This window comes from Emericellopsis atlantica (genome assembly GCF_019669845.1).
Source record: "Emericellopsis atlantica unplaced genomic scaffold F5Z01scaffold_23, whole genome shotgun sequence".
Lineage (NCBI taxonomy): Eukaryota > Fungi > Ascomycota > Sordariomycetes > Hypocreales > Bionectriaceae > Emericellopsis > Emericellopsis atlantica.
The window spans coordinates 289,064-312,083 of record NW_025764725.1 but is presented as its reverse complement, the minus strand read 5'-3'; the positions used below and the strand labels follow the sequence as shown (position 1 = coordinate 312,083).

General features: G+C 55.0%; 9 protein-coding genes and 2 non-coding genes across 11 annotated transcripts; 6 read left to right on the top strand and 5 right to left on the bottom strand.

Moving 5' to 3' along the window:
- Window positions 1-690: 690 nt before the first annotated feature.
- On the bottom strand, window positions 691-3,351 carry F5Z01DRAFT_249726 (uncharacterized protein). Its single transcript, XM_046258486.1, has 3 exons — window positions 2,898-3,351; window positions 2,750-2,848; window positions 691-2,697 (listed from the first exon to the last, which is right to left on the bottom strand). The coding sequence occupies exons 1-3, from the start codon at window positions 3,013-3,015 to the stop codon at window positions 830-832; spliced, it is 2,085 nt and encodes a 694-aa protein (XP_046116025.1). The 5' UTR covers window positions 3,016-3,351; the 3' UTR covers window positions 691-829.
- Window positions 3,352-6,037: 2,686 nt separating this feature from the next.
- On the top strand, window positions 6,038-6,113 carry F5Z01DRAFT_t77. The gene has a single exon. It is a non-coding gene; the product is annotated as a tRNA-Val (tRNA).
- A 652-nt stretch (window positions 6,114-6,765) lies between these two features.
- F5Z01DRAFT_t78 lies at window positions 6,766-6,840 on the top strand. The gene has a single exon. It is a non-coding gene; the product is annotated as a tRNA-Val (tRNA).
- On the bottom strand, window positions 6,771-9,287 carry F5Z01DRAFT_738652 (ABC1 family-domain-containing protein). Its single transcript, XM_046266819.1, has 2 exons — window positions 8,466-9,287; window positions 6,771-8,417 (listed from the first exon to the last, which is right to left on the bottom strand). Exons 1-2 carry the CDS (start codon window positions 8,940-8,942, stop codon window positions 7,089-7,091), a joined length of 1,806 nt encoding a protein of 601 aa, XP_046116024.1. The 5' UTR covers window positions 8,943-9,287; the 3' UTR covers window positions 6,771-7,088.
- Window positions 9,288-9,354: 67 nt separating this feature from the next.
- Window positions 9,355-10,137, top strand: F5Z01DRAFT_638736 (uncharacterized protein; the record flags this gene model as incomplete). The annotated part of the gene is made up of 2 exons (XM_046262396.1): window positions 9,355-9,738; window positions 9,787-10,137. The coding sequence occupies 2 exons, from the start codon at window positions 9,355-9,357 to the stop codon at window positions 10,135-10,137; spliced, it is 735 nt and encodes a 244-aa protein (XP_046116023.1).
- A 156-nt stretch (window positions 10,138-10,293) lies between these two features.
- Window positions 10,294-11,240, bottom strand: F5Z01DRAFT_626293 (peroxin; the record flags this gene model as incomplete). Its single annotated transcript, XM_046261472.1, has 3 exons — window positions 10,294-10,392; window positions 10,437-10,970; window positions 11,031-11,240. The coding sequence occupies 3 exons, from the start codon at window positions 11,238-11,240 to the stop codon at window positions 10,294-10,296; spliced, it is 843 nt and encodes a 280-aa protein (XP_046116022.1).
- A 767-nt stretch (window positions 11,241-12,007) lies between these two features.
- F5Z01DRAFT_249392 (ubiquitin-conjugating enzyme/RWD-like protein) lies at window positions 12,008-12,775 on the top strand. The gene is made up of 3 exons (XM_046258484.1): window positions 12,008-12,146; window positions 12,204-12,364; window positions 12,419-12,775. Exons 1-3 carry the CDS (start codon window positions 12,112-12,114, stop codon window positions 12,694-12,696), a joined length of 474 nt encoding a protein of 157 aa, XP_046116021.1. The 5' UTR covers window positions 12,008-12,111; the 3' UTR covers window positions 12,697-12,775.
- A 339-nt stretch (window positions 12,776-13,114) lies between these two features.
- Window positions 13,115-15,603, top strand: F5Z01DRAFT_249183 (asparagine synthetase). The gene is made up of 7 exons (XM_046258482.1): window positions 13,115-13,331; window positions 13,429-13,479; window positions 13,536-13,561; window positions 13,609-13,635; window positions 13,686-13,721; window positions 13,770-15,297; window positions 15,352-15,603. Exons 1-7 carry the CDS (start codon window positions 13,306-13,308, stop codon window positions 15,392-15,394), a joined length of 1,737 nt encoding a protein of 578 aa, XP_046116020.1. The 5' UTR covers window positions 13,115-13,305; the 3' UTR covers window positions 15,395-15,603.
- A 393-nt stretch (window positions 15,604-15,996) lies between these two features.
- Window positions 15,997-17,623, top strand: F5Z01DRAFT_249382 (eukaryotic porin/Tom40). Its single transcript, XM_046258483.1, has 3 exons — window positions 15,997-16,157; window positions 16,324-16,446; window positions 16,500-17,623. Exons 1-3 carry the CDS (start codon window positions 16,113-16,115, stop codon window positions 17,484-17,486), a joined length of 1,155 nt encoding a protein of 384 aa, XP_046116019.1. The 5' UTR covers window positions 15,997-16,112; the 3' UTR covers window positions 17,487-17,623.
- Window positions 17,624-17,659: 36 nt separating this feature from the next.
- F5Z01DRAFT_661962 (DnaJ domain-containing protein) lies at window positions 17,660-18,763 on the bottom strand. The gene is made up of 2 exons (XM_046263912.1): window positions 18,460-18,763; window positions 17,660-18,390 (listed from the first exon to the last, which is right to left on the bottom strand). Exons 1-2 carry the CDS (start codon window positions 18,639-18,641, stop codon window positions 17,736-17,738), a joined length of 837 nt encoding a protein of 278 aa, XP_046116018.1. The 5' UTR covers window positions 18,642-18,763; the 3' UTR covers window positions 17,660-17,735.
- A 41-nt stretch (window positions 18,764-18,804) lies between these two features.
- On the bottom strand, window positions 18,805-21,241 carry F5Z01DRAFT_249682 (glycoside hydrolase family 47 protein). The gene is made up of 2 exons (XM_046258485.1): window positions 19,197-21,241; window positions 18,805-19,144 (listed from the first exon to the last, which is right to left on the bottom strand). Exons 1-2 carry the CDS (start codon window positions 20,844-20,846, stop codon window positions 19,025-19,027), a joined length of 1,770 nt encoding a protein of 589 aa, XP_046116017.1. The 5' UTR covers window positions 20,847-21,241; the 3' UTR covers window positions 18,805-19,024.
- Between the last annotated feature and the right edge of the window lie 1,779 nt (window positions 21,242-23,020).

Genomic DNA, 23,020 nt, shown 5'->3' with positions numbered 1-23,020 from the left:
CTTCTCTGGCTATGCCGGCCAAATGCGCGCCGTCGACGCAAAGTAAAAAAGGCACATTGACCTTTTGCCACGTCGCACCAACGTTCTGAAAAAACTTGGTACTGCATGAATCCGGATCTGCTACTGTCCACTTCAGTGATTTAAATCTACTGTGATTGCGTCGCAGGTCTCCGTTGGTTTCCACAAACACTGGGACCGATGGGCAGTTGTCAAGATTCTAATTATGATTCTCCTCGAAGATCACGTCAGGAGGAGTTGGGATCGGCCCCGTAGGATGGATGCAAGTCGATCCTATCGATGCTTGATTCGACAACGCCATGCCGCTCGTGACCTCCTATTCCAGAATTGTACAGGCGGCCATTGAGAAGCCTGCGCACATCCAACTTGACGAAGCACATTCGCCCTCTTCGTAATAGAGACCGTGTTTGCGTGGCACACAAACGAGTATGCTCGTCGCCTTGACTCAAGTAGACAGACTTCACCTTGAACACTAACAAGGGAAACGGAGCAAACATGCCAAGACTCGACACTTGGTGATACAGTGAAGACATGTCTCACATAGCATAGCCGCTGTGTTCATGGTCGAGGTAACTCGATTACATTGATTAGGCCTGCCGGTACTCTAGCCTAGCACCCCGAGAAGTATCTCGCCCAACGCCTGCTTCAAATTCGAAACCTAAAAAAATGCGGATATGCACCAGGCTGGCAAAGGCCAGCAGCCGGGCACGGGTATAATAAAAAGAACATGGCTCCATCAGAAATGAGAAAAACAACCAACGAGTGAGTCGCGTGCATAGCGTCGCACAGCATAATCGCATATTATCTGTGCTCACATCATGCCCAGGCGCGTACTGCGCTTGTTCATCAGTGGCCTCGGTGGTGCCAAACCACCTGCCTTGGGATGAGGCAGCCCTGGCACTGGATTCTGGCTCGGCCGCCTTCCTCCTGGAGGCCCGTATCCAGGACGGGGCATTGCTGCTCCCAGCCCGGGCCCGGAGCCTCGAGGGCGGGGACCACCTTGTCCGGGACCTGGACGTCCGGGGAGACCCATCCCTTGAGGCGGTCGAGGAGGCATTTGTCCACGGCCTTGCGGAGGGCCCCTCATTTGCTGCTGCTGTTGCTGCTGAGGTTGAGGAGGGCCCTGGCGATATGCGTACGGGTCCGGCTGGTAAGGACGGTAGTTGCCGGGTCCGTTCCACGGGGTCGGCGCAGGGACGCTGTTCACCCTGTTCCAGGCGTCCTGCTCACAGTACGCACGGCCGTCTACTTCAAAATAGCCGTCGGTAAGACCGTGCCCGCAGTCAGCGCAGCAGAAGCAGCGGAGGTGGTACTTGACGCTGGCCTCGTCTGCCACGAATTTGCCCTCAATGCCCCGGCCACATCCACCGCACAGGCTGCCGTTGAGCTTGTGATAGTGCTGCTCGCAGTAGGGCTTGTCGTTCAAGACATAGAACTCGGCAGAAGAAAATGGCTCTGCACACGTCGAGCAGACGAAACAAGCCTTGTGATATCTGCCTGTGAGGCGACCATCGGCGGAAGAGATGCTCTTGCCAACAATCGGTTGACTGCATCCTTTGCAGTCGCCACGGGAAGATATGTCGCCCGTGCCTCTGCGCACAACTTGAGGAGCCTGAGGTGTCAGGCTAGGACGAGGAAGAGAGTCACCACGCGTCGGGGAGGCCGTCTCAATCGCTGAGCGCCGAGCGCCATAGCCCCTGGGGGAGGTAGCCGGCGACACGGCCGCAGGTGACGCAGCTAGAGGCGATGGTGTTCGTGGCATCGAATGGGGATTGGCGTGTGCGTCGTTGAGTCGTAAGCTCTCCATGCCAGTCTCTACCTCCTTCTCGATGCGCGAGTCGTGAGATGGCTGCCTTCGGGACGGCGACCTTGCAGGGCTTGTTTGTGAACTGGGATGGCTCGGCTGGCTAAAGCCAGAGTAGCCTGAAGAGGCCGAATCCGACGGAGTATGATATGGGTTGCTGACACCAAACTCTTTCGCCAAATCCACGGATCCGGCGTTTTTGTGTGCAGAAGGAATGAGACTCTTGCGCGGAGGAGGTCGCCGCGATGTATCGGGACCCATGGATGGTATGCGTGTGCTGTCCATTGCCGATTGCCTCGAGCTCTCTCTCCGCGCCCCGGGGGCTGAAGGCGTTCGCGCCGGTGGCCCTGCTACGTAAGAAGGCCGTGGGAACGTTTCTGAGCGATTGAGATAGCCCAGAGCGGGTGTGTCCTGCTCGGGCCCTGGCTCTGCCCTAGATGGAGGCCCAAACCCATCGTATGTGGCTTTGTGAGGCCTAACGTTAGGCGCAGCGAGATTCTCGCCACTGGCGGCGGAGAGGTGAGAATTCGCGGTGCCAGGTCGGTCGCCTGGGAACGTCGCACTCGGTGTAAGTGAGCCTTTGCGCAATGGTGAGACGACCTCAGTTGCACGATGATCAAACGGCCCTGGCACGAGGTTCTCCATCCTCTGGAGTACACTGGCACCAGGACTCGGCATGGGGTCTGTTGTATAGCTTGAACCATCGCCCAGGCCACCATGACCACTGGGCCGGCGGGTGCTTTCGGGAGATGCGCCGGTGGCATTGGCGAAGTATTCCGTGGACCTGCTCGACGGCAAGCCGCTATAGGGTGTTCGCGGAGAATCACTGTGATGGCTGATGGGTGTTAAAGGGTCATGGCGCATGAAAGGACGATCTACGGATTGGTGATTAGCTCACGTTCGGGCAGGGCTCGACCATCGACTTACTCGCAGCGCCCGTGTCCACTGCCACAGGCTTACGCGGAAGCCTGGGCTGGGAGGTCGGTTGCTTTTCGAAGGACTCGTCTGCTTCCAGCGGTGGTGATACTGGGACGTGGTCAGCGACTCGCTGTGTGCTGCTCACATCTTGACTTACATTGCGACGTCTCGCTGTCGCCACTACAGGTGTGCTCCCCCATCATCGAAATCTCCACTTGCGAACCGCATTGCGAACATTTGATTGTCGGCAGAAACCCCAATTCCCTCGTCGACATGGTGATGATTTGTGTGTGGTCGAGCTATAGCAAACACATTGGTCGAGATCGTGCAGCTTTAATCACAATGCTGTTGACAAGCGACAGCGATGCAGGTAGCCGCGGTGATGGGATACCATCCAGTATATCCCCCTGCGGCCCTAGACTTGTCTTGTGGTACACGCCACGAGCGCTTCGGCTGTGTGACGTCGGGGCACTTGTCTTGCCAATGGCGCGAAATGGTGTATCGTTTGTCGTTTGGCGTATTGGCCTGGCCCCAATGCCAAGGTCGTGTTGGATGGGCTCGGAGGGCACGATCAGAGACTACTGCCAAAGGGCTGCAATGGCGTTTGATACAATTGCAGCTACAGCAAGCGCCCTGATGACGAATGCACGTCACAGTCAACTGTTGCAGAAGTATCGACAAGCTCTGATGTGTCACGACCAGGAGAATGGGAGACGATGGTGCATAAGATGTCTCAAAGGTGGAGGGCGGCGGCGTTTGTGTCTCTGATGAGACTCATCGCGTTGCCAAGGAGAAGGACCCCTGTGTCCACCTCGCCCACCCTTGTCAGATGTAGCTGGCACTAGACAGGGGTCACTCCGGGGCGGCCATGCCCTTCCTGGACGGATGCTCATCGTGAGCCCTTGTCTGGAGGCTTGGGGCTCAAGGGGCGACTGCCAGGGGGCAGGATGCTTGTTTGTCTTGGTCTCTTTGTCTTTGGCGAAAGTGATATTGGGCGGGGAAATAATAATTCATGCTCGACCACTGAGTGGACGTCCATGAGGATCATGTGCCCTCGTGTGCTTGGCAGCTTCTTTCAATCAGAGGCGTTCAATAACACGGCTTTCGCTGTATGCGTGCTGTCGATAATTAGTGGGCTAATTATCGAGTTGGGCGGTGAAGGCGGCGAGGATACGAGGCTGCGGGCTCTCGGCCCTTGAAAAGACCACCGGGCAAACCCAGACTCCCCTGCAGAGCAGACTGGACTCAGGTGACAGGTCACGGCTCCCTCGTCCAGCGAAAATTGCCATTACAAGTCAGACAAATAAGTGCAGGTAGGTAGGTCTCCTCCCTTGAGAACCCGGCCTGATGGCACTTTGAGTGAGAGATGTGCGGTCGTCGAGGCTCGGTAATGGTACTCTGTCACGGCCATGATAAAGCGCAAATGACAGCCCGACCTGAGCGAAGCTGACATGGAGCCGGCAACAACTGTACCGATGTAACAATCAGTTGTGGCCCAGAAAGGCTGGAATTCGGGTACCTTGCAGAAGTGAAGATGACGGATAAGGTGGAGTGGAGTCCGAGGACGGTTCGCGATGTCCCTTTTTAGTCAAGCGCCAATCTGCCTCAGGCCTGAAAGGTTCAATTACCTCCTGCTCCGTCCCGCCCCGTCGAACCAGTCAGGCACTCAGGAGCTTCCTTCACACCTTCCTCGGGGCTTCTTGAGCGTCACCTGCCTGCCCTGAGCCTCTGGCTGCTCCGCCGCCCAAGTTCCCGTGGAGGGGACGTCATTTCGCACGGCGCTTCCCCCTCAAATCCTGTGTCCATTTCTACTAATATCGCCCTTAGAGTGCCGGTGTCAGTACATAATTACCACTCACTGCCGGGCTGGATCGAGGAGGGTCACTCCTTGAGCGTGTATGGCCAATGCAAGAGAAATATTGCGATAGGCATTGCGATCCTCGCTCGAGACTGGAGTCCATCGCGCTTGACCCGCGCTTTGTGCTACTGCACAACACACCCAGTCCACCCGATTCGTGAATCGTGGTTGACCACCAGTCCCCGATGCCTCGCCCCTTGACATGTTGACCTCAACTTTAGGGGCATGTTCTCTTTCTTATTCTCCACAGCATGTTAATATCAATTTGATGCCCTTGTCTTATCTCCAGGCTCCAGCATGAACACGAAGCTTATATGGCGAACCCCGTGCCGTGAAGGGTCTGATCGTCGACACTTGGCCAGATGCAGGAGTCCCGCGCTTTGAGGAAGGGCATCAAGCGCCCAAAGCGCCCTGCTAGTCTAGGAACTTGAAGATGCAATCATGCAACGTCGTGATCTAGCCAGACGACTTCGAGCTTCAGCTTATACACTCATCACGCGCTCGATGGGGGATTTGAAGGTTGTCTAGAAGCTTTCTGCTGTCCAATCTGTAGCGTCTGCCGTGCAGAATGCAATATGGTGGCTGGCGAACAGCAACCTAATTTCGTCGCCCTGACGGGGCGCGATTCAAGCGCGTCTATGAACTAGTGCTGGCGTCGATAGCTCGGCCTGTTCAATCATCTACCATAATCACTGAATCAGTGTCGGGGTAATTATGTTCTATTTACGTATCATTTTGTCATTGAGAGTCGTGAATGTCACTTCGCCATCAACTGCCATTGTGCGTCGCACTAAGGAACACTTATGTTCAAGCCATCGATGAGTGTTTACTGAGGTTACTTCCGGTATCAGTGCTGACAACATTCCGACGATTCAAATTATTATTACTCACCGAACAGCATATCGTACAGAAAGGCCCTTGCTAACGCCGATCACCGCCCCCATCTTCTCCAGAGTCCAGGGGCACACGACGGAGGATTCCTCCGCGCCAAGATTACTTCGCATGTACGTAAGATGAGCTTGACCGTCTAAGTGTGTTTCGGATATGCGCTTGTTGACGATCCAAGAGGCTAACATCTTGGGGGTTTAGCTCAACGCCATTACCTATGAATTACGAGAATGACGAACATGCCATCCATTCGCCTATACCGACGTAGTTTCAACGGCCTTGAATCGCACTGTACGGATTACGTATATATACATACCACTGATATGCGAATGAGGCGACTGGATTCCATCCTTCGGAGGCTGCAGAATACTAGTGCACCAGAGTGCCTCTTCTCGGGAAGTGAATCGGGTGATTTAAGCGTCCTCAAGTTGCCCACGGCGGTCATTCACGGCCCCACTCCGGCCGACATTACGGGGCCTCAAAATTCTGTGCGCATAGCTTCACGCTCATGTGGGTAACTTTACGGGTCGCACTCCATCAAATCAAGCATTGGTTTCGTAGTCTAGTTGGTCTTATGGCATCTCGTTAACACCGAGAAGGTCCCCGGTTCAAGCCCGGGCGAAATCAATCTTTTGCATGGGTAACTGTCAAGTCCATGATCATCAATTTGTATCCATACATCGTTGGAATGGAAGGCGGGTTCTTTTTTTTTCGTGCTTGAGAAGTCCGTGCATGTACTTCGTAAACCTCAGAGAGATGTTGTGATGTACTATTTGTGTTAAGGTAAATTGAATGTAACAAAACGGGCTATCAGAAGAAACCTAAGGTAAAAGAATGCTTCTTATTCTACACAACCTATTTGGGGGGTAGAGGCAGGAGAACAAGACAAAGCGTAACGCGAGAGCCGGAATGAATTAATATTTATTATATCTCTGCTCTATGTCATTTATTGAATACAAACTCACTCTGCCGAAGTGGCTAGTAGTAGGTAGGGTAGGTAGCCTGTCGTAGCTCGTGAGATTCGGATACGCTAAGTTCCAACTTGAAGGCAGGTAGCGGGTAGGATAATTGGATAAAAGTGTGAGGATTAATAATGAAAATAGTCGCTAGAGTTTATCGGTCTATAGCGTAGGGCAGATCTAACCATACTTCTGTTTGTCCAATGTCACAATGCTTCATGCCAGTGGGCGAAAGGATTGCTGACTGGAAGTGTAGGTAATTTGTTTGTGAGCTTTTTGCAGTATATAGTTAATAAAATCTGCATCACTGTCACGAAGTTGGTTTCGTAGTCTAGTTGGTTTATGGCATCTCGTTAACACCGAGAAGGTCCCCGGTTCAAGCCCGGGCGAAATCATCTTTTTGAGTCCTTTTTCTTTTTGTGCCATCCCCGTTGAAGCACCATTCTATATGGCAGTTGAGAAGATTCGTCTTCGAACGACACATCGAGCGTAACCTTTTGCTTCTTCTTGTCTCTGAGAAAGTTGGTACTCTCCCTAGAATGTCAGGCTGGATTAAGAAGCATTTTTATAAGTCGAGAACAGCTGGATCATGGCAACGTGTCGTATATACAGTTAAATTAGTACATTCTATGCGGGTTTCCTTCTATGTTTGCAGAGGACTGCTCCCAAACTCCGTGCTCTGCATTCCAAGCATCCGCTTGACACCAAGGTATAGTTCAAAGGCTTCTAGCTTGAGTTCGACCCGTGCAAAGCTGAGCCACGCGGCAAACATCCTCAGAGCATTTGCTGGCCAGATCAACGATCCTGTCGCCCTGATCTCCTCCAACTTCTCATAGAAGACTGTCCTGGCGCAATATCGGGCGAGAATCATGAAATTTCGTATCGGACCCTGCCTGGTCTGCAGGTTCTCGTCCAGACTTCGGGTCAAGTCGTTGGTCTTCAAAATGAGCAGGATGATGCGAGGAACGCGGCTTAGAAGCTGGACGAGATCCACAATGAGTCCTTCTTGCAACGCGCCACTCATGTTCTGCTGCTCGTCCGAGGTGCGTGTCTGCAGAATCGAACCTTGCTTGCTGACGATGCTGTAATCACGGCCTGTGATGGCGGAGGCGAACAGAGGAAAGTCCTTCTCCTCAATGCCCGCAACCTCGTAGGCATACTTCTTCATACGGGGCACGTCGCCGTCAATGACGGCCAGCCACATCTTTGCGTAGGATCGTCGTAGCGGCAGGGGAATGTCCCGGTAGAGTCCATGGTCGTACAGAATAATGTCAAAGTTCGGGCCCCGGCCAAATCTTCGCCGAGAGTCGTTCTTTCGGATCGCAATGTTTCCACCGTGGGGATCGCAGTGGAGCGGCGCACCGTCACCAAAGATCATCTCGTTGAAGATGCGGCCAAAGGTCGACGACACCTCGTCGCGATCAATGCCATTGGCATCCAGATACTCGAGGTCGTCGGGTCGTTTGCCAGGTTCGCAGGCCATCACCAAGATGCGCTTCTTGGCCCAGAGCACCTCTGGGATGATCAGGGGAAGCTCAGGCAGCTTTGCGAAATGCTCCTTCATCCTTCGCGCATTATCGGCCTCTTCCACAAAGTTGAGTTCTTTGGGCAGGGAGACATCCATCTCGGAGGAGAGCCACTCGAGATCGTACTCGGGAAAGAAGCGCTTGAGGGTCGAGAATGTAAATCGCGTGGTGGCGAGGTCGAGCGGCGCCCACGCCTCGAGTTCTGGGTGCTGGACTTTGACAGCCACTTTGCGCCCGGTATCTTTCATTGTTGCGATGTGAACCTGCGCGAGAGATGCGGCGCCAATTGGCTGGTCTGCGAACTCGGAGAAGTAGAACCAGAGGTCCTCGCCAGTGTCCTTCTTGAACATGTCTTGGATGGACTCGAAGGAGGAGACGGGGCATTTATCTTGCAACGGTAGGAATGTGGTCGTCCATTCGCTCGGTAGCAGGTAGTTCATCGCACTCTGTTACTTGGTTAGGGCAGCTCACAAGACGCAGACTGGAAAACTTACCAAGTGTTGGCCGAGCTTGATGTATATGCCGCCATTCTTCTCCAAGACCTTGAGGGTGCGGTCCGCACAACGTTGGTGACATGCTTTGAGCAGCTCATCCTTCTCTTTCTCGTCGCTCGTAGTTTCGCGGGTGTTCAAAGTCGTCCGGTAGTCGTTGATGCATACTGCCAACGCCGTGGCCACCCTCGTCGTCCGCTCCGTCGCGTCGATGCCGGTCTTGATGTCGTCGCTGAATGCCAGGAAAGTCGCACCAATCGTGCCCGTCCCGGTCGAAGCCCAGAGCAGCGCTTTGCGAGGCCCTTCTCTTTGCCCCTTCTTGCCTCCATTGGATTGGTATGTCCTCGACGTGAAGGGCCTTGTGTTGTATCGTTGCCCTATTCTCGCGACGCCTGCTGCTGTCTGGTTGCGACAAACTGTACAGTTCCACAGACGGCCCCCTGCGCGGACGCCAGGGCCAGATAGGGAGAAGACATTCATCAGTGCGCCCGATGCTCTGTCTTCTCAAGGAGATGTATAATGTTTTATAACGGATCGATCATGGTAGAATCCAACAGACTCATTGGGTGATTTAGAGGCCGGCCCCGAAAGTCTGGCGACTTATTATGGCACGATCACAGTCGCTCGACAACTTTTTTTGTTGGCCGACCTGCATGAACCCTCGGTTGAGATCGGGATCGCGCCACAGACAGGGACCCACGCGCCACTCCAGTGCTTTCCAGTTCGGGCTGTTCTTGTTGACAGCAGCGTCATGACCAGTGGCGCTGATCCCTGCACGTGACGACGCGAAAGTCGCGTAGAGTGCCTGCTCGCGCGTGTCTGCGTGTATAGCATATGAGCATTCTTACAACGACACACCTTTTCCACATCTGCACTGCTTTCATGCCAAGTGATGAGCAGCGAACACCAATCCAACAAAGAGAACATCTCTGTCGATAAATCCAAGAAAGACGCCATGCTTTCGTTTGCGCCTGCGCCTATCTTCAAATGGGACTCGCATCGTCCCTCAATGTCTTCGCCACTGTCGTCCTCACCAACGCGCGCGCCCAGTTCCCCAATCTCGCCTGAGAAATTCAGCACCTCGTTCCAGCGCCAGACCCAATCATCGCCAATTCCGGCGCCAAAGTTCAGATTCGCAACGCGTCCCACAAGACCGAATCCTCGCGTCCTCAGCAAGCGTGAGGATGTCCAAGAGGTGCGGAGACGGAACTTCTTGGAGAGCGTCAAGAGGAAGAGCGATGATTCAAAGTGGGAGCGGAGGAATATTGAGGGCCAGGTAAAAGACCAAGCCTCTGATTTGTGATTAGCTTTTTGACCATGACAGTTTCTCAAGAAGAGCTACTACGAAGGTTTAGGCCAATTGGCCCAGGACGCGCCTGAGCTATCAGAGGCAGATATCCAGGATGCTATGTCATTCTCCCGCCCACCGCAAAGCGACGACGCCATCATGATGGACGAGCCACCAGAGGAAGATGTCGACTATGAGGCAATGCTCGCGTCCTATGAAGAGCAGCAGCAGCAGCCAGCGCAACAACCTACCTCGCCTGCATCATCCGATGCAGACTACGACGATATCTTTGCCGAGCTCATAGCACAGGAGCAGCGGTCACATCACGACCAGACCAATGTGGAACAGGGCGATTACATGGACGAAGATAACATCATGTCGTACTAGCTCATCACTGGAATTTTTGGCACGGCGTTGGGGAACAAGGGCAAAGACTGGCGTTCGGTTGGGTTCTTTGATGACAAACCGGGGTCATCGCACATACCTGTGCACCATTTTCTGGCGAACGGCATATAATGAACAACTGTCCACAGGTTGGGACTTCTATTGTGGGTTACACTGATCGTCTGGCATGTTGAAGGCATCTTGTGCAGATGACATGTCCCCAACCAGATCGGGAGGCGGCGATCCTGCTGCTTGCATCTACTCGTGTTAGTATTGAACTTGACGAGACCGCTGATACTCACCTTCTGCATCCGCTCCACAATGTATTCTCGATCCGCCGGGTTGGAGTCCTTGTACGACTTGTCCTCGAACTTGGTCACTATCTCCGCCACTATCCCCTGCTGAAGCTCATAACGGTCCAGGTCCTCCTTGGAGGTTGTTGCTCGGTTCTTGTCCAACCACTCTGGAAATTTGTCGTGCAGCTCCTTCATCGGCTCGTATAAAATCTCCTTGTTCGTGAGTTGCTCCATCATGCCCATAAGCATCTTGGAGAAGTCTTCCTCGCCGCCCTCGCCTCCCGCGGCACCCGACGAGAGCTGTTTCAGCATCTCAGCCATGAAGTCATCCTCAGACCCAGAGGCGGCAGCAGCAGTGGCCTGCTCCCCCGAGTTTTGCATGCGTTCCATGGTGCGACGGATTGTCTCCTGGAAGGAAGCGTCTGCTGCTGTCGGGTCCTCGGGCTTGCTAGACTTGTCGGCTGCCGCAGTCTCTGCAGGCGCTGTGGCTGACTCGCCTGTCGCTGCGCTCATCTGCTTGAACACGTCTTCAAACTGAGCCTGCATATCGGGCTGTCTTTGTTAGAGCTGTATGTTATGCGCGGAGACAGGGAAGCCCACAGATTTCTCCAACTCGCCTAGCAGATCAGCCATCCCGGCTTGTAGCTGTTTCGCAAAGTCCTCCTCTGAGAAGTCATTTTCCAGGTTTGCTGTAGGTTTTGACGGGTCTGCCTTTGCCTCTGGTCGAGGTGTCGATTCCGAAGGTTGAGTGCCCGTTGTGGCTGAAGGTGCCGCGGCAGGTTTTGAGCCGAGGTTAAAGTCATTGAGCATGTCTGTGCACATTGTGAGCGTCGCGCGCTTCTTAAAAAACGGCCGTTGGGTTCTCTCATACCATCGAGGTCATCCAAATCGTCCTCGTCAGGGTCTGGCACATCGCCAACCTCGTCTACCGACGGTATCGGCGCAGATGAGACACCCTCGGTCGGCTTCACATGCTGTGTTTGAGCCTCCACTCCATCGTCCTTGGCCGGATCCTCTGGACTCATTGTGTTGAGACCAAGTCACAATGCTGGAGAATAGCAAATGTGTACCCAGACAGTCCGGACGGGTGCAAACGCGACCCTTGACAAAGCGACTGCGATCGTTGACGAGCTGTCGCAGTGGTGTGTGGAGGGTGGACTTGTGATACTGACTGAGGCGTGGCGGCGACCACAAATGGCCTTGTGTTAATGGATGCTGGATGGTTTGCGATAACAATATGTTTGGAGGCGCTCCAGATTGGGCAAACCAGACAAAATGGAAACCTAGATGGAGGATAAAGGAAAGTTTGTGTGTCTCAGTCTTCACTCCACGCTGAACCGAGGAAGCTCTCCGAATGCCTGTCCCGTGGTTCAAGAAATCTGCCCCACGCTTCGTCGCCCCGCATGTGGTCCCGCCGCCTTCGCAGCTGAGTGAGCGGCCTGCACAAACGAGACCCTTGCATAACCATGGCATAAAAGCAAGCAGTACGTAGCATCGGTTTCTTGTGTTCGCTTTGGATCTTGCTGGGCTTCACCTTGTCATCCCACTTTCGTCTTCCGTCATCTACATTCTCCTGCCTTTCCGCACCCTGTGCACGCGATCGCTAAACCACCCTGCTCAGCGCGAAGTAACGCCAAGCCCACTCGACCAAGGGAAAGCCCAACGCGACAGCTATTGCATCATGGCGCTCTGCCAAAACCGTCTCCAAGAGGAGAGGTAAGCCTGCACGCGAAGCACATGTTGCATTATGCCATGCTGACGGGAGCCATGTAGGAAACAGTGGCGGCGCGACCATCCTTTTGGCTTCTACGCCAGACCTGCGCGCACAAGCGAGGGCGTGCTCGACCTGAAGAACTGGGAATGTGGCATCCCCGGCAAAGAGAAGACCATTTGGGAGAATGGTCTTTTCAAGCTGAACATCGCCTTCCCAGATGGTAAGAAGTCCCATTCAGAGACCCGCGAGCGAAGGGAGGCTGACTCTGGAGCAGAATACCCCACGAAGCCGCCAAAGTGCAAATTTGTTCCGCCGCTGTTCCACCCAAACGTCTATCCATCCGGCACCGTCTGTCTCTCGATCCTCAACGAGGAAGAGGCTTGGAAGCCTGCGATCACCGTGAAGCAGATCCTGCTCGGCATTCAAGACCTCCTCAACGATCCGAACCCCGAGTCACCTGCGCAGGCGGATGCGTACAATCTATTCAAGAAGGATCGCGTCGAGTACGAGAAGAGAGTCAAAAGAGTGGTCAAGGACAACCCGGCCCCTTGAGGTCGTTCACGAGTTGACAAAAGGATCTGGAGAATGAATAGTTTGGGATTAAATGAAGGATGGCGACCTGGCGTTTAAGGACAGGATGATTTTCGGGCATCAGTTCACACTTTGTAGTCACGGTTCAGAGCTGGGCGCAAGGTGTGCATATGGGCGACTACGTATAGAGTAGTGGCATTAGATCGCCTTCTGAATCGAGATAATGAGTGCGGTTCTCGTCGCAGAATAAGGCAGTCGATCGCCAGACGTCGAAACTATGCGACCGTGAACACTGTAATGTACATGTCCACACATGCAGCTCGAATGCAGTTGTCGCCGCTTTAATTGAGACAAACATGGTCCTTATCAAAGCATATGACTGATAAGCCGATTAGAATCTCGGCTTCATAGCTCAATCACCAATTAGAGCATGACTGATTTAAGCTCGGGCGGCCGAAGTCGGCCAAGCCGTTTTCATAGCACTAGTAGCGGGATGGATGGGTTCGCGATTTTCGGCGCCACCTACTTCTCTGACTCTTTTCTTCCAAGACAATAAAGCGCAGTGGGACGCACAGCCGTGGACACATTTCTCGCCAATCTCTATCCCATTGTCCTGCCTCGACCACAAACATGTGCGGAATCTTCGCCTGCCACGGGTGCGTGCCATATCCGCGATTGAAATGCTCATGGAGGGGCAGATTTGTGCCCCGCCATGGCTTTAAAAAGTGGCAGCGACTAACGAGAGCGACACAGACACCCCGACGTCCAAAAGTTCAAGCCGACGGCGCTCAAGCTTGCGAAGCAGTATGTGGATGAAGCAAGGCCGGGGAACAACAAAAAAATAGCTGACCGTTTTCCAGAGTGCGACACCGCGGTCCTGATTGGAGTGAGTGACGGCTGCCGGGGACGACAGGCCTCAGCTAACATGACCAGGCGGCAACATCACCTGCAACCAGACGAGTAGGTCAATTGGCTCATTGTCGGGTGATCAGACCTAACAGATCTTACAGTTCTTTGCCATGAGCGTCTCAGCATTGTCGGCGTCGGTATGTGAGACCCTGGCCGCGCGCCCTTCACGAGCTAACAAGGACCAGAGTCTGGCGCCCAGCCCTTGACCAACGCCGACGACTCCATCATCCTGGCCGTCAACGGCGAGATCTACAACCACCGCATGATTCGCAAGCACCTCAAGAACACGTACCACTTCAAGACGCACTCGGACTGCGAGGTCATCATCCCTCTGTACCAGGAGCACGACCTCAACGCTCCCCAGCACCTCGATGGCATGTTCTCCTTTGTCTTGTACGACAAGAAGCAAGACCGCACAATCGCCGCTCGCGACCCCATCGGCATCACCACATTTTACCAGGGCTGGTCGTGGAAGGAGCCCGGCGCCGTGTACTTTGCCTCCGAGCTCAAGTGTCTGTACCCTGTTTGTGACAAGATCATCGCCTTCCCTCCTGGTCATGTATACGACTCCAAGACCGGCGAGACCACCCGCTACTTCCAGCCCTCATGGTGGGACCCCAAGAACGTCCCCACACAACCGGTCGATCTCAAGGTTCTCCGCCATGCCCTGGAGAAGTCTGTGAGGAAACGCCTCATGGCCGAGGTGCCGTATGGTGTCCTGCTCTCCGGCGGTCTCGACTCCAGCTTGGTCGCCGCCATCGCTCAGCGCGAGACTCTTCGCTTGCAAAAGGCTGCTCAAGACGCTGCCACATACACCGAGAACAAGGATGCTGATCGTGGCGAGGGTCTTGTCGGTATCGATGACGATGGCGACCTGTCGACGCAGACCTACATGCCCCAGCTCAACTCTTTCTCCATCGGTCTGCCTGGGTCCCCCGACAACGAGGCAGCTCTCAAGGTCGCCAAGTTCCTCGGAACCCGCCACCACGTCATGACCTTTACCATTGAGGATGGTCTCAACGCCCTCTCCGATGTCATCTACCACTTGGAGTCATACGACGTGACCACGATCCGCGCCTCCACCCCCATGTACCTGCTGTCACGCAAGATCAAGGCCATGGGCATCAAGATGGTTCTCAGTGGCGAGGGTAGCGACGAGGCATTTGGCGGGTACCTCTACTTCCACAACGCCCCTGACAGGGAGTCGTTCCACGAAGAGACGGTCCGCCGCGTCAAGAACCTGCACTACGCTGACTGCCTCCGTGCCAACAAGTCGACTTCTGCTTGGGGTCTTGAGGCCCGCGTTCCTTTCCTGGACAAGGAGTTCCTCGAGACGGCCATGGGCTTCGACCCCAAGGACAAGATGATCACCAAAGATCGCATCGAAAAATACATTATCCGCAAGGCTTTCGACACGAGCGACGAGCCCGGAGCGGAGCCATACCTCCCCGACGAGATTCTCTGGCGCCAGAAGGAGCAGTTCTCCGATGGTGTCGGCTACGGCTGGATCGACGGTCTGAAGGACAACGCCGAGCTGCACGTCACCGATGAGATGATGAAGAACCCCAAGGCCGAGTGGGGCACTGACATTCCCGAGACCAAGGAGGCATACTGGTATCGCCTGATGTTCGACGAGCACTTCCCGCCTCGCTGCGCGTCGACCGTCCAGCGCTGGACGCCCACCTGGTCGAAGCAGACCGATCCCAGCGGACGGTACGTACCATGCTTACCAATTTGACAAGTTTCCACAGTTGCTAACATTTGCAGTGCCATTGCCGTCCACGACAAGAAGTACGACAACGCTTGCTGAACGGAACGGTTGGCATGATATCCACAATCAATCGGGGCGTTTGGGTGCTCTGAACCGACAAAGGACTTGGAAAAGTACTCGGCTTGAATAGCCTCATGGAGATGAATATGTAGCCTAAAAAACGGATTACGGGTTAAACCAATGCGTGCTTTTTCTGTCAGTGAGACTCGCAACCAAGCGCATGAAGCCCGACTCGGTGTGAAACAGCTGAAGCAGTGCCTGTGGCCTCTAGACTGCTTAGACGCAACAATGCGCATGATGCCCATTGCCATGCCCATGAGGAAGCCAATTTCCCATCACCCCAACAGGCCAACGCTGCTTGAATCCCCCACGTGGACCATCCGCCCGACATCAGCCGACGACACTGGGGACGTCACGAGCCTCAGGGACGGCGCTGTCAGTGGCTCCTCAGTGGACGTCAGGCTCGGGGTGGAGTCGCGGCTGGTGTTTGACAGCGGTGATTTGCTCGCGTTCGCTTCAACCATTCTTCCGTGATTGGAGCCGGCAATGCAACCCTTGCACGGAGCAGCTCGCTGGCGGCCGAGATGAATTTGCGAAGGAAGGAGTGACCCAGAGCTCCAGCCAGCCCATCCCGAACTCCCTCTATCGTGCCGCTCAACAAATCTCTCCTCCCTCCAACTTCCACATTGCTACCGGAAACGACTTCGTCTTCAGCTTCAATTCTCCCTCCCCCACACATCTCACCACATCTATCACAATGGCTGTCCCCGCCTACTCCGATATTGCCAAGTCGGCCAACGATGTACGCGCTCTTTGCCTGCATTTTCCTGACGCGGAAAAGATCTCCTCGAAGCTCTGCCGACCGATCACCCTTCTTCGGCCGGCCCAGCTTCCCCCGAGCATCGCCGCTGCCCCTCCGTATAGAGACAATGGCTAACTGATGGGCGCGTGCGTCCTGTCTGCAATAGCTCCTGAACAAGGATTTCTACCACATCAACGCCACCACCCTTGAGTTCAAGGACACCGCTCCCAATGGCGTTGCCTTCAAGGTGATTGGCAAGTCCAGCCACGAGAAGGCCACCTCTGCTGCCGTAAGCTCTCGTCGTAACCTCATACGCTCGGGATCCGTGCTGACAAGAACCAGTTCGAGGGAAAATACACCGACAAGCCCACCGGTACGACCACCCCTTTTTGCGAATCAACAAGCAGCGCATCGCGCCAGCAATCACCACTTACATCTGCATCCCTTACCCCATCCCCATCCTCAACCCCTTCTACGTCTTCCACTTCCTCAGCGTCACCCTCGCGTGCTTCTTCTACCCCCCCGATTGACCGCGGACGGCGTAAACCGTTCAGCACGGTCACTGTGTCGCGAATTCTCGGTCGAAAACAAGGATGGCCGCTCGAGTTCGCGATCTCTTTTATACCAGACGATAATTGGCGTTGGGCACACTTGCTAATGTTCTACTCCCGCGCAGGCGTCACCCTCACCCAGACCTGGAACACCGCCAACGTTCTCGACACCAAGATTGAGGTCAAGGACTCGCTGGCCAAGGGCCTCAAGCTCGAGGGTCTCCTGAACTACCTCCCTGCCACCGCCGCCAAGGGTGCCAAGTTCAACCTGCACTTCCAGCAGCCCGGCTTCCACGGCCGTGCCTTCTTTGACCTCCTCAAGGGCCCCACCGCCAACGTCGACGCCGTCGTCGGCCACGAGGGCTTCCTCGCCGGTGCCAGCGCCGGCTACGACGTCAACAAGGCTGCCCTGACCGCCTACTCCGCCGCCGTCGGCTACGCCCACCCCGTCTACAGCGCCTCGCTGACCGCCTCGGACAACCTGTCCGTCTTCGCTGCTGCGTACTACCACAAGGTCAACAGCCAGGTCGAGGCCGGTGCCAAGGCCACCTGGAACTCCAAGACCGGCAACACCGTCGGCCTCGAGCTCGCTGGCAAGTACCGCATCGACCCCGTGTCCTTCGCCAAGGTCAAGGTCAACGACCGTGGTATTGCCGCTGTTGCCTACAACGTCCTCCTCCGCCAGGGCGTCACCCTGGGTCTCGGTGGTTCCTTCGATACCCAGAAGCTCGACCAGGCCTCCCACAAGCTCGGTGCCAGCTTCACCTTCGAGGGTTAAGTCTGACAATGTGAAAAGGAGGAGATGGTGGTGGTCGTGGCAACTCCCAAAGTTGACTCTCTAAACTTGGGATGCCGCTTTTGTACTGTACTCAAATCTTGCATTGCAATTGATTTTGGGGTGTAGAGATTACTAGGACAGTGGATAATGCACAGAAGTTGTTTCTTGCCAATGAGTTCTTTCTGCTCCATATGCGGTGCACTAGTTATATACGCACATGTGGCCTGAGCCTACTTACTACTCGTCGTTCTATCGCCTGTCGTTCTTCTTGGTATGCATTTTCGACATGTACAAAGCCGGCGCCACGAGACTGATCGACAAGAGTCCCAACACCACCAAAAAGTGACTGCCTTGACTCATCTGTGGTTCGAATTGCGTCCCGTCATCGTTCCAGGCCTTCTTGTGCGTCCGCGCCCATCGTCGGTGATCCTCTCTCTTCTGCGTCTTGTGGTGGCTCTTGCGATCCCAGTGCAAGACGTCGTCGTGATGACCAAAGGGGTCGTCGCCTGGTCCCATGCCGCCGTGGTGGGAGGTCTTCTTTTCGGAAGACGCACGAGCACCACCAGCCCCTGAGAATGTGGTCTCCTCGTGCGCCTTTTGCCTCTTCTCCGTGTGTTCTCCGTACCCGCCACTTCTGTAGAAGCTCGGCGGGGGCCCGCGGTATGTGCCTCTTCGCCGGCTCAGTCCGCTTGCCGGTCGTCCTCCGGCCGAATGGTATGACCCCCTTGGGTGGTGTACACCCGAGGCGGACGCCGGGGCGAGGGTCCGATCGTACGTGGCGCGCGATGTGTCGTTGGAGAGAATGGAGTAGGACTCGGAGAGCAGGGAGAAGCTCTGCGCGGCAGTAGCCGGGGCAGATGGGTTCGCGTCCGGATGGTGCGTTTTCGACAGTGAGTAGAAGGCTCTGTGTTATACTCGTCAGCGGTCCGGGCTTGGATCATACGGGCTAGGCGCTGGTAGTGGAGGGATATACTTTTTGATCTCGCCTTTGCTAGCCGTCGGCTTGATCCTCAATCGCTCATAGTGGTTCTTCTTCGCCAGCTGCTGCGCGACGTCATCGCTGCGCCGCGCTGGGGTTGTCGTGAAGAATCGTAAACGGGGACGGACCAAGCATGCTTTCGCGTAGAAGAGAGGGACTGGAGGACGGAGTGGCATGCCTCATTGCGCTGTGGCCCCCGGTGGTTGCGTGAGGCTCTTGGTGATGGGTCGGGAAGTGGATTTGGAGTCGTGACGTGATGTTGGTTGGCATTCAGTGGTCACTGTGCCGTTAGTGGCGTTATGCATGTATCCGAGGTCGCGAGCGTTCGCTCGTGTGTTCTAAAACGTAGAACAATACATTTTCATGGAACGATAGCAATAAGTACGCCAATGGAAGTAAATAAGTAGTAGATGAGCTGTAGGTTGTAATTGCGTCGGGCTCGTCTATATATACAGACACCTCTCAATTAGAGGTGCCCCATGTGTTGCGATCAAATCCTCTGTATATCAACAGACCATCAATTGCCCCCAGTTACGCCTTTTACATACTACACTGCACTCTAAGTTGGCCGTCGCAAGGGATGCGCCTCTGTGTTGAGAACCCACTCGTCGAGGCTGATTGTGCTCTCGTCATCGAAGATCAAGTAGAAATACTTGAGCGTCTCGCCCATCCAGAATGTCTGCCATGGTCAGTCTTTGTTAGGGAACATTTGGTAGGAAATTGACACATACCTCCATGGAGTCAGACTTTGTGCTCGCGTGGACTTTGACATCGGCAATCGATGAAAAGGCCAGCTCCGTCTCCGTCTCCTTCACAATGCCCTCCCACATCCGCCATGCGGCCTCGCGCCAGGCGTGGTCGCCCGTGACGCGCCACATGTAGAAGACGCTCTCGATGGCCTCGGGTCGGAGCATGTACCGAGAGTCCTTCACCCTCACGAAGCCGTCGGGCAGGTGTGAGCTGCGCGTGGCGGGGAACCGGCTGCTGTCGTACTCGCAAGGGCCATCTAGGGTCGGGCACGCCACGAGCTCGGACGACTCAGGCATAATGTTGGTCTCAAAGTTGTCGTATGCCCAGATGCAACCATTCGTCAGGCGCGAGGCAAGGTCAATGTAGTCCTCACGCGCAAAGAGTCGGCCAGCGAGTGCGTACGTGCCCCCGATGAAGCATGTGAGATGCTCCATCTCGGCTGTCAACTTGGCCTGGCCGTTCCTCACCACGACGTTGCCGGCCATGAGGATGTTGGCATCGGTGGGCGTCATGGGACGGAAGAGGACATTGGCCTTTGCGGCATCAAGAGCCGTCACCACCATTTCCTGATACTCGGGATCCTGGCCACCGAGAAGCTGGTGCATCTTGGGGAGGTACTCGTATAGCGAGTCCATGCCTGCGCCCAGGTTGAACCTCGTGTCATCGACAATCTCCTCGCGGTAGTTCATGTCGTGGGGCCACAGCCCTGGAAGGGCCGTCTTGTTCTGGGAGCGGTAGAAGAACTGCTTGATGCGCTCTGTCGCATCGTAGTACTTGTCATTGCCTGTGAGCTGGCTCAGGCGTGTAAACTCCACGCACAGCGAGCCGCCCGCCGCGCCGGACATGCTCGTGTCGGCTTGCTGCTGACCTTGACGTGCTGTCTCGTAATAAAGCCAATGCGAGGGCAGGCGGTTGGGTGTGTCGAATGTACTGTACAAGGCATCGCCCAACTCGACAGCCTTGGCTAGCAGTGCGGCCTCGCCAGAGAGGTCGTACGCTGCTAGGATGCCTCCCAAGTACCTGATGGTCACCTCGAAGAGGTTGATCTTGGGATCGCTGGGCTTGGCCCAGTCAATGACCGCAACCTCCTTGACGGCACGTCGAAATTCATCCTGCAGATCCATAATCCAGAGCGTGTCGAGCGCATCGACCAGCTGAGCCGACCATCCTGAAAATGAGGTCTTGCCTTTGCCCGACAGCGGCATCAGCTCGTCTTCCGTCCACGCATGCTTCTTGTAGGCCTCCCAGCTCTTGATAAACTTGGATTTGATTGTCTGCTTCCTCGACGCCGAGATATTGTCCTTGAGGATCTTGCTCGTCGACCGAGCTTGTATGCGGGGAAACTTGATCGCATGGCCGGTCGGTAGCTTGAACTGCTGGTCCACGGGATGGAACTGCTCGGCTTTGCTCCAGTCGTACGTGCTCGGTATGTACTTGAAGCTGTCGAGCGTTTTGGCACCGGGAGCAATCAGCGCTGCTCCATCGTCATCCGACTCGGGGGATGTGCTGTCGAACGAATCGGATTCCACTGGACCGGAGCTAAAATTGGGCCATAGGAAGACGACAACGACGAGGAAGAGAACGATGGCGAGGTAGCGACGACCGGGGCGTCCTTGAAGTTGTGTTAACATGCCTGTGGCTACTGGCTCGACAGGCGCATGTCTCGATGCGACCGCCGTGTTGGATTTGCTGGTGGTTGCGCTGGCTCGCGCTGCTGTTCAAACTGCGTCAAACGAACCCGAGAGAATGAAAGCGCCGTTTAGCAATGAATGATGATGATGATGATAATGATGAGAAGAAGGAAAACGATGGAAGAGCAAAGCCAAGCACGGACAGCAAGAAGGTGTAAGCCCAGAAATGCTGGGCATGCATTGATCTACTCCCAAGAACGATGCTTGGCCGTCGCCCCCATTGAATGGCCGTTCGATAGGATGACTGCGATCCAACGTACAGAGTACACCCACCCACTTGGCCCATCTCATTTCGCATACGAAGCGCTGGCCGACAGATGGAGCCGCGCAGACTCTTTTTATTTGTGATTCGATCTGGCAGTGCAATACAGTGCTTAGTACTGGAGTATTCTGTCCCTTGCATCTCGACAGCCTGCCCGGATTGACCGGCAGACATCGAAATTATTCCATCTCTGAACCCCTTGGAGATCCTCCGTGTGGTAGTGTAGCTAGCTAGCTGGCTATCAGACCCTGCTCTCGTGCGCATGTTCACATATACGCACGAAGCCTTATCCAGGACTAAGCGAGGGTTGCAGAAGCAGCTAGCATTGTACAGAGCATTCATTATACACTGAACAAACAATTTGAAAGTTTCAGACGCTGCGTGGTCTATCGTCATTCGCCTTTCAGGAGGTCTACTGTTAGAAAAGAACCACACAATTAGGTGGGCTTCGATGTACGTGAAAACATTCTCAGGGGGCGCTGCACAAAAGTTCCGATGGCATGCCGCAAGGCATGGATGGTGTACCCTGGACGCCTTGAAAAAGTTTAGTAAAAGGCCTGCCATCCAGCCAGATATTCAATGCAGTCTATCATCAAAAGCAATGACTTTAATAAAAGCTTGAGCACCGTCAGGTCGCATATCCACGACTCGAAGCGGGACCCGGATGTGCAAATAGGCTTCCCATCAGTTATAGATCACAGGCAGGGGTCATTTTGGAAGTATTACTAGGTAATGACTGTGGTTTTCTTTTATTCATCCTCGCAACACCTCTCAACTATAGATATGCTTAGTGCAGCCGAAGCTATACTAACTGAAATGAAGGGGGAAAGCCGCATGTTCCGTGGTGTTTCAGGCAGGCTTTGAGATGTCAACTGGCCGGTTGGTGAGCGACAGGTCGTTCAAAGCTGTCGCGTGCACATGGCCACAAAGCATACAGCCTGTGGCGAAGCAACATGCCACCGAACGCTTTCCATCGGCACGAAGACGGATGGCTGGCTGTCCAGGAGGCGCTGTTTGGGCCAGGGTTTCCCTCCAGACTCGACTGATGAGCGAGCGCTGGGAAGGACTCAAAGGTGCCCAGACGCTCCAGCAGACTTGTCGCTTTGCCAGCAATCACCGACTGCGTGTTGCGAGCCTTCTCATAAGGCTGTTACGTACTGCTCTGGGCGTGAGGACCTCGTTCTGAACCTTTGCCGGCCCTTGACATGCCCAAGGCAGTGGTCGGAGGCCGAAAACACGCGCTCGTACAGGTACGATGGCGTGACGGGTCCATGATCAGACGTCTAATCCATCGCCACTCGAAATCAGTCAAAGCCGCGTCCTACCGTACTATGAAAGGCAGTGCTGACACTCTTCTCGTCATCGTCGTATCGGCGTCCGTAGCCACCGCTCGGTCCTGCCCTGCCATTGTTCTCCACGTAATGCCTCAGCTGGGAGTCGTGCTGCAAGCGATCGCTCTGGCTGTACGAGAATGGCCTCATACCAGTGACAGCATCACGGAGGTCAGCGCCGAGCGAAACGCCGCCCTGACCAACGCCCTTGCCACCAAGAATGCTGCTAGTAGCATCGGTGAACTCCGAGTTGGCGACGCTCTCGCCTGCAACACTCTCGGGGGCGCGGCCCCGCGTCTTGCCATTGCGTCCGTGACCGACGCCTCCGGCACCGGGCAAGCCAGGCCAATGCTCGGCAGTGAAGTTCGAGAACATGCTAGGGAAAGCACCGCCCAGTGTGGCGCCACCAAAGGCCGACCCCTGAACCGAGGACACATCGTCGGGAATGTTGGGGAACATGTAGTTGGATTCCATCTCGCGCAGTGAGTTCTGGAAATAGCGGCCGTTCATCTGTCCTGTTG

Bases quoted from the DNA above. Each gene is read 5' to 3' on its own strand.
- F5Z01DRAFT_249682 (XM_046258485.1), bottom strand. From the start codon at position 20,846: ATGTTAACACAACTTCAAGGACGCCCCGGTCGTCGCTACCTCGCCATC. The intron at 19,145-19,196 runs GTATGTGTCAAT...TGACCATGGCAG, and splicing joins CAAAGTCTGACTCCATGGAG to ACATTCTGGATGGGCGAGAC.
- F5Z01DRAFT_249726 (XM_046258486.1), bottom strand. From the start codon at position 3,015: ATGTCGACGAGGGAATTGGGGTTTCTGCCGACAATCAAATGTTCGCAA. The intron at 2,849-2,897 runs GTAAGTCAAGAT...ACCACGTCCCAG, and splicing joins CGACAGCGAGACGTCGCAAT to TATCACCACCGCTGGAAGCA. The intron at 2,698-2,749 runs GTAAGTCGATGG...ACCAATCCGTAG, and splicing joins AGTGGACACGGGCGCTGCGA to ATCGTCCTTTCATGCGCCAT.
- F5Z01DRAFT_249392 (XM_046258484.1), top strand. From the start codon at position 12,112: ATGGCGCTCTGCCAAAACCGTCTCCAAGAGGAGAG. The intron at 12,147-12,203 runs GTAAGCCTGCAC...GGAGCCATGTAG, and splicing joins AACCGTCTCCAAGAGGAGAG to GAAACAGTGGCGGCGCGACC. The intron at 12,365-12,418 runs GTAAGAAGTCCC...ACTCTGGAGCAG, and splicing joins GAACATCGCCTTCCCAGATG to AATACCCCACGAAGCCGCCA.
- F5Z01DRAFT_249382 (XM_046258483.1), top strand. From the start codon at position 16,113: ATGGCTGTCCCCGCCTACTCCGATATTGCCAAGTCGGCCAACGAT. The intron at 16,158-16,323 runs GTACGCGCTCTT...TGTCTGCAATAG, and splicing joins TTGCCAAGTCGGCCAACGAT to CTCCTGAACAAGGATTTCTA. The intron at 16,447-16,499 runs GTAAGCTCTCGT...GACAAGAACCAG, and splicing joins AGAAGGCCACCTCTGCTGCC to TTCGAGGGAAAATACACCGA.
- F5Z01DRAFT_249183 (XM_046258482.1), top strand. From the start codon at position 13,306: ATGTGCGGAATCTTCGCCTGCCACGG. The intron at 13,332-13,428 runs GTGCGTGCCATA...AGAGCGACACAG, and splicing joins GGAATCTTCGCCTGCCACGG to ACACCCCGACGTCCAAAAGT. The intron at 13,562-13,608 runs GTGAGTGACGGC...TAACATGACCAG, and splicing joins ACACCGCGGTCCTGATTGGA to GCGGCAACATCACCTGCAAC.
- F5Z01DRAFT_661962 (XM_046263912.1), bottom strand. From the start codon at position 18,641: ATGCCACTCCGTCCTCCAGTCCCTCTCTTCTACGCGAAAGCATGCTTG. The intron at 18,391-18,459 runs GTATATCCCTCC...AGTATAACACAG, and splicing joins AGCAAAGGCGAGATCAAAAA to AGCCTTCTACTCACTGTCGA.
- F5Z01DRAFT_738652 (XM_046266819.1), bottom strand. From the start codon at position 8,942: ATGAATGTCTTCTCCCTATCTGGCCCTGGCGTCCGCGCAGGGGGCCGT. The intron at 8,418-8,465 runs GTAAGTTTTCCA...ACCAAGTAACAG, and splicing joins TCAAGCTCGGCCAACACTTG to AGTGCGATGAACTACCTGCT.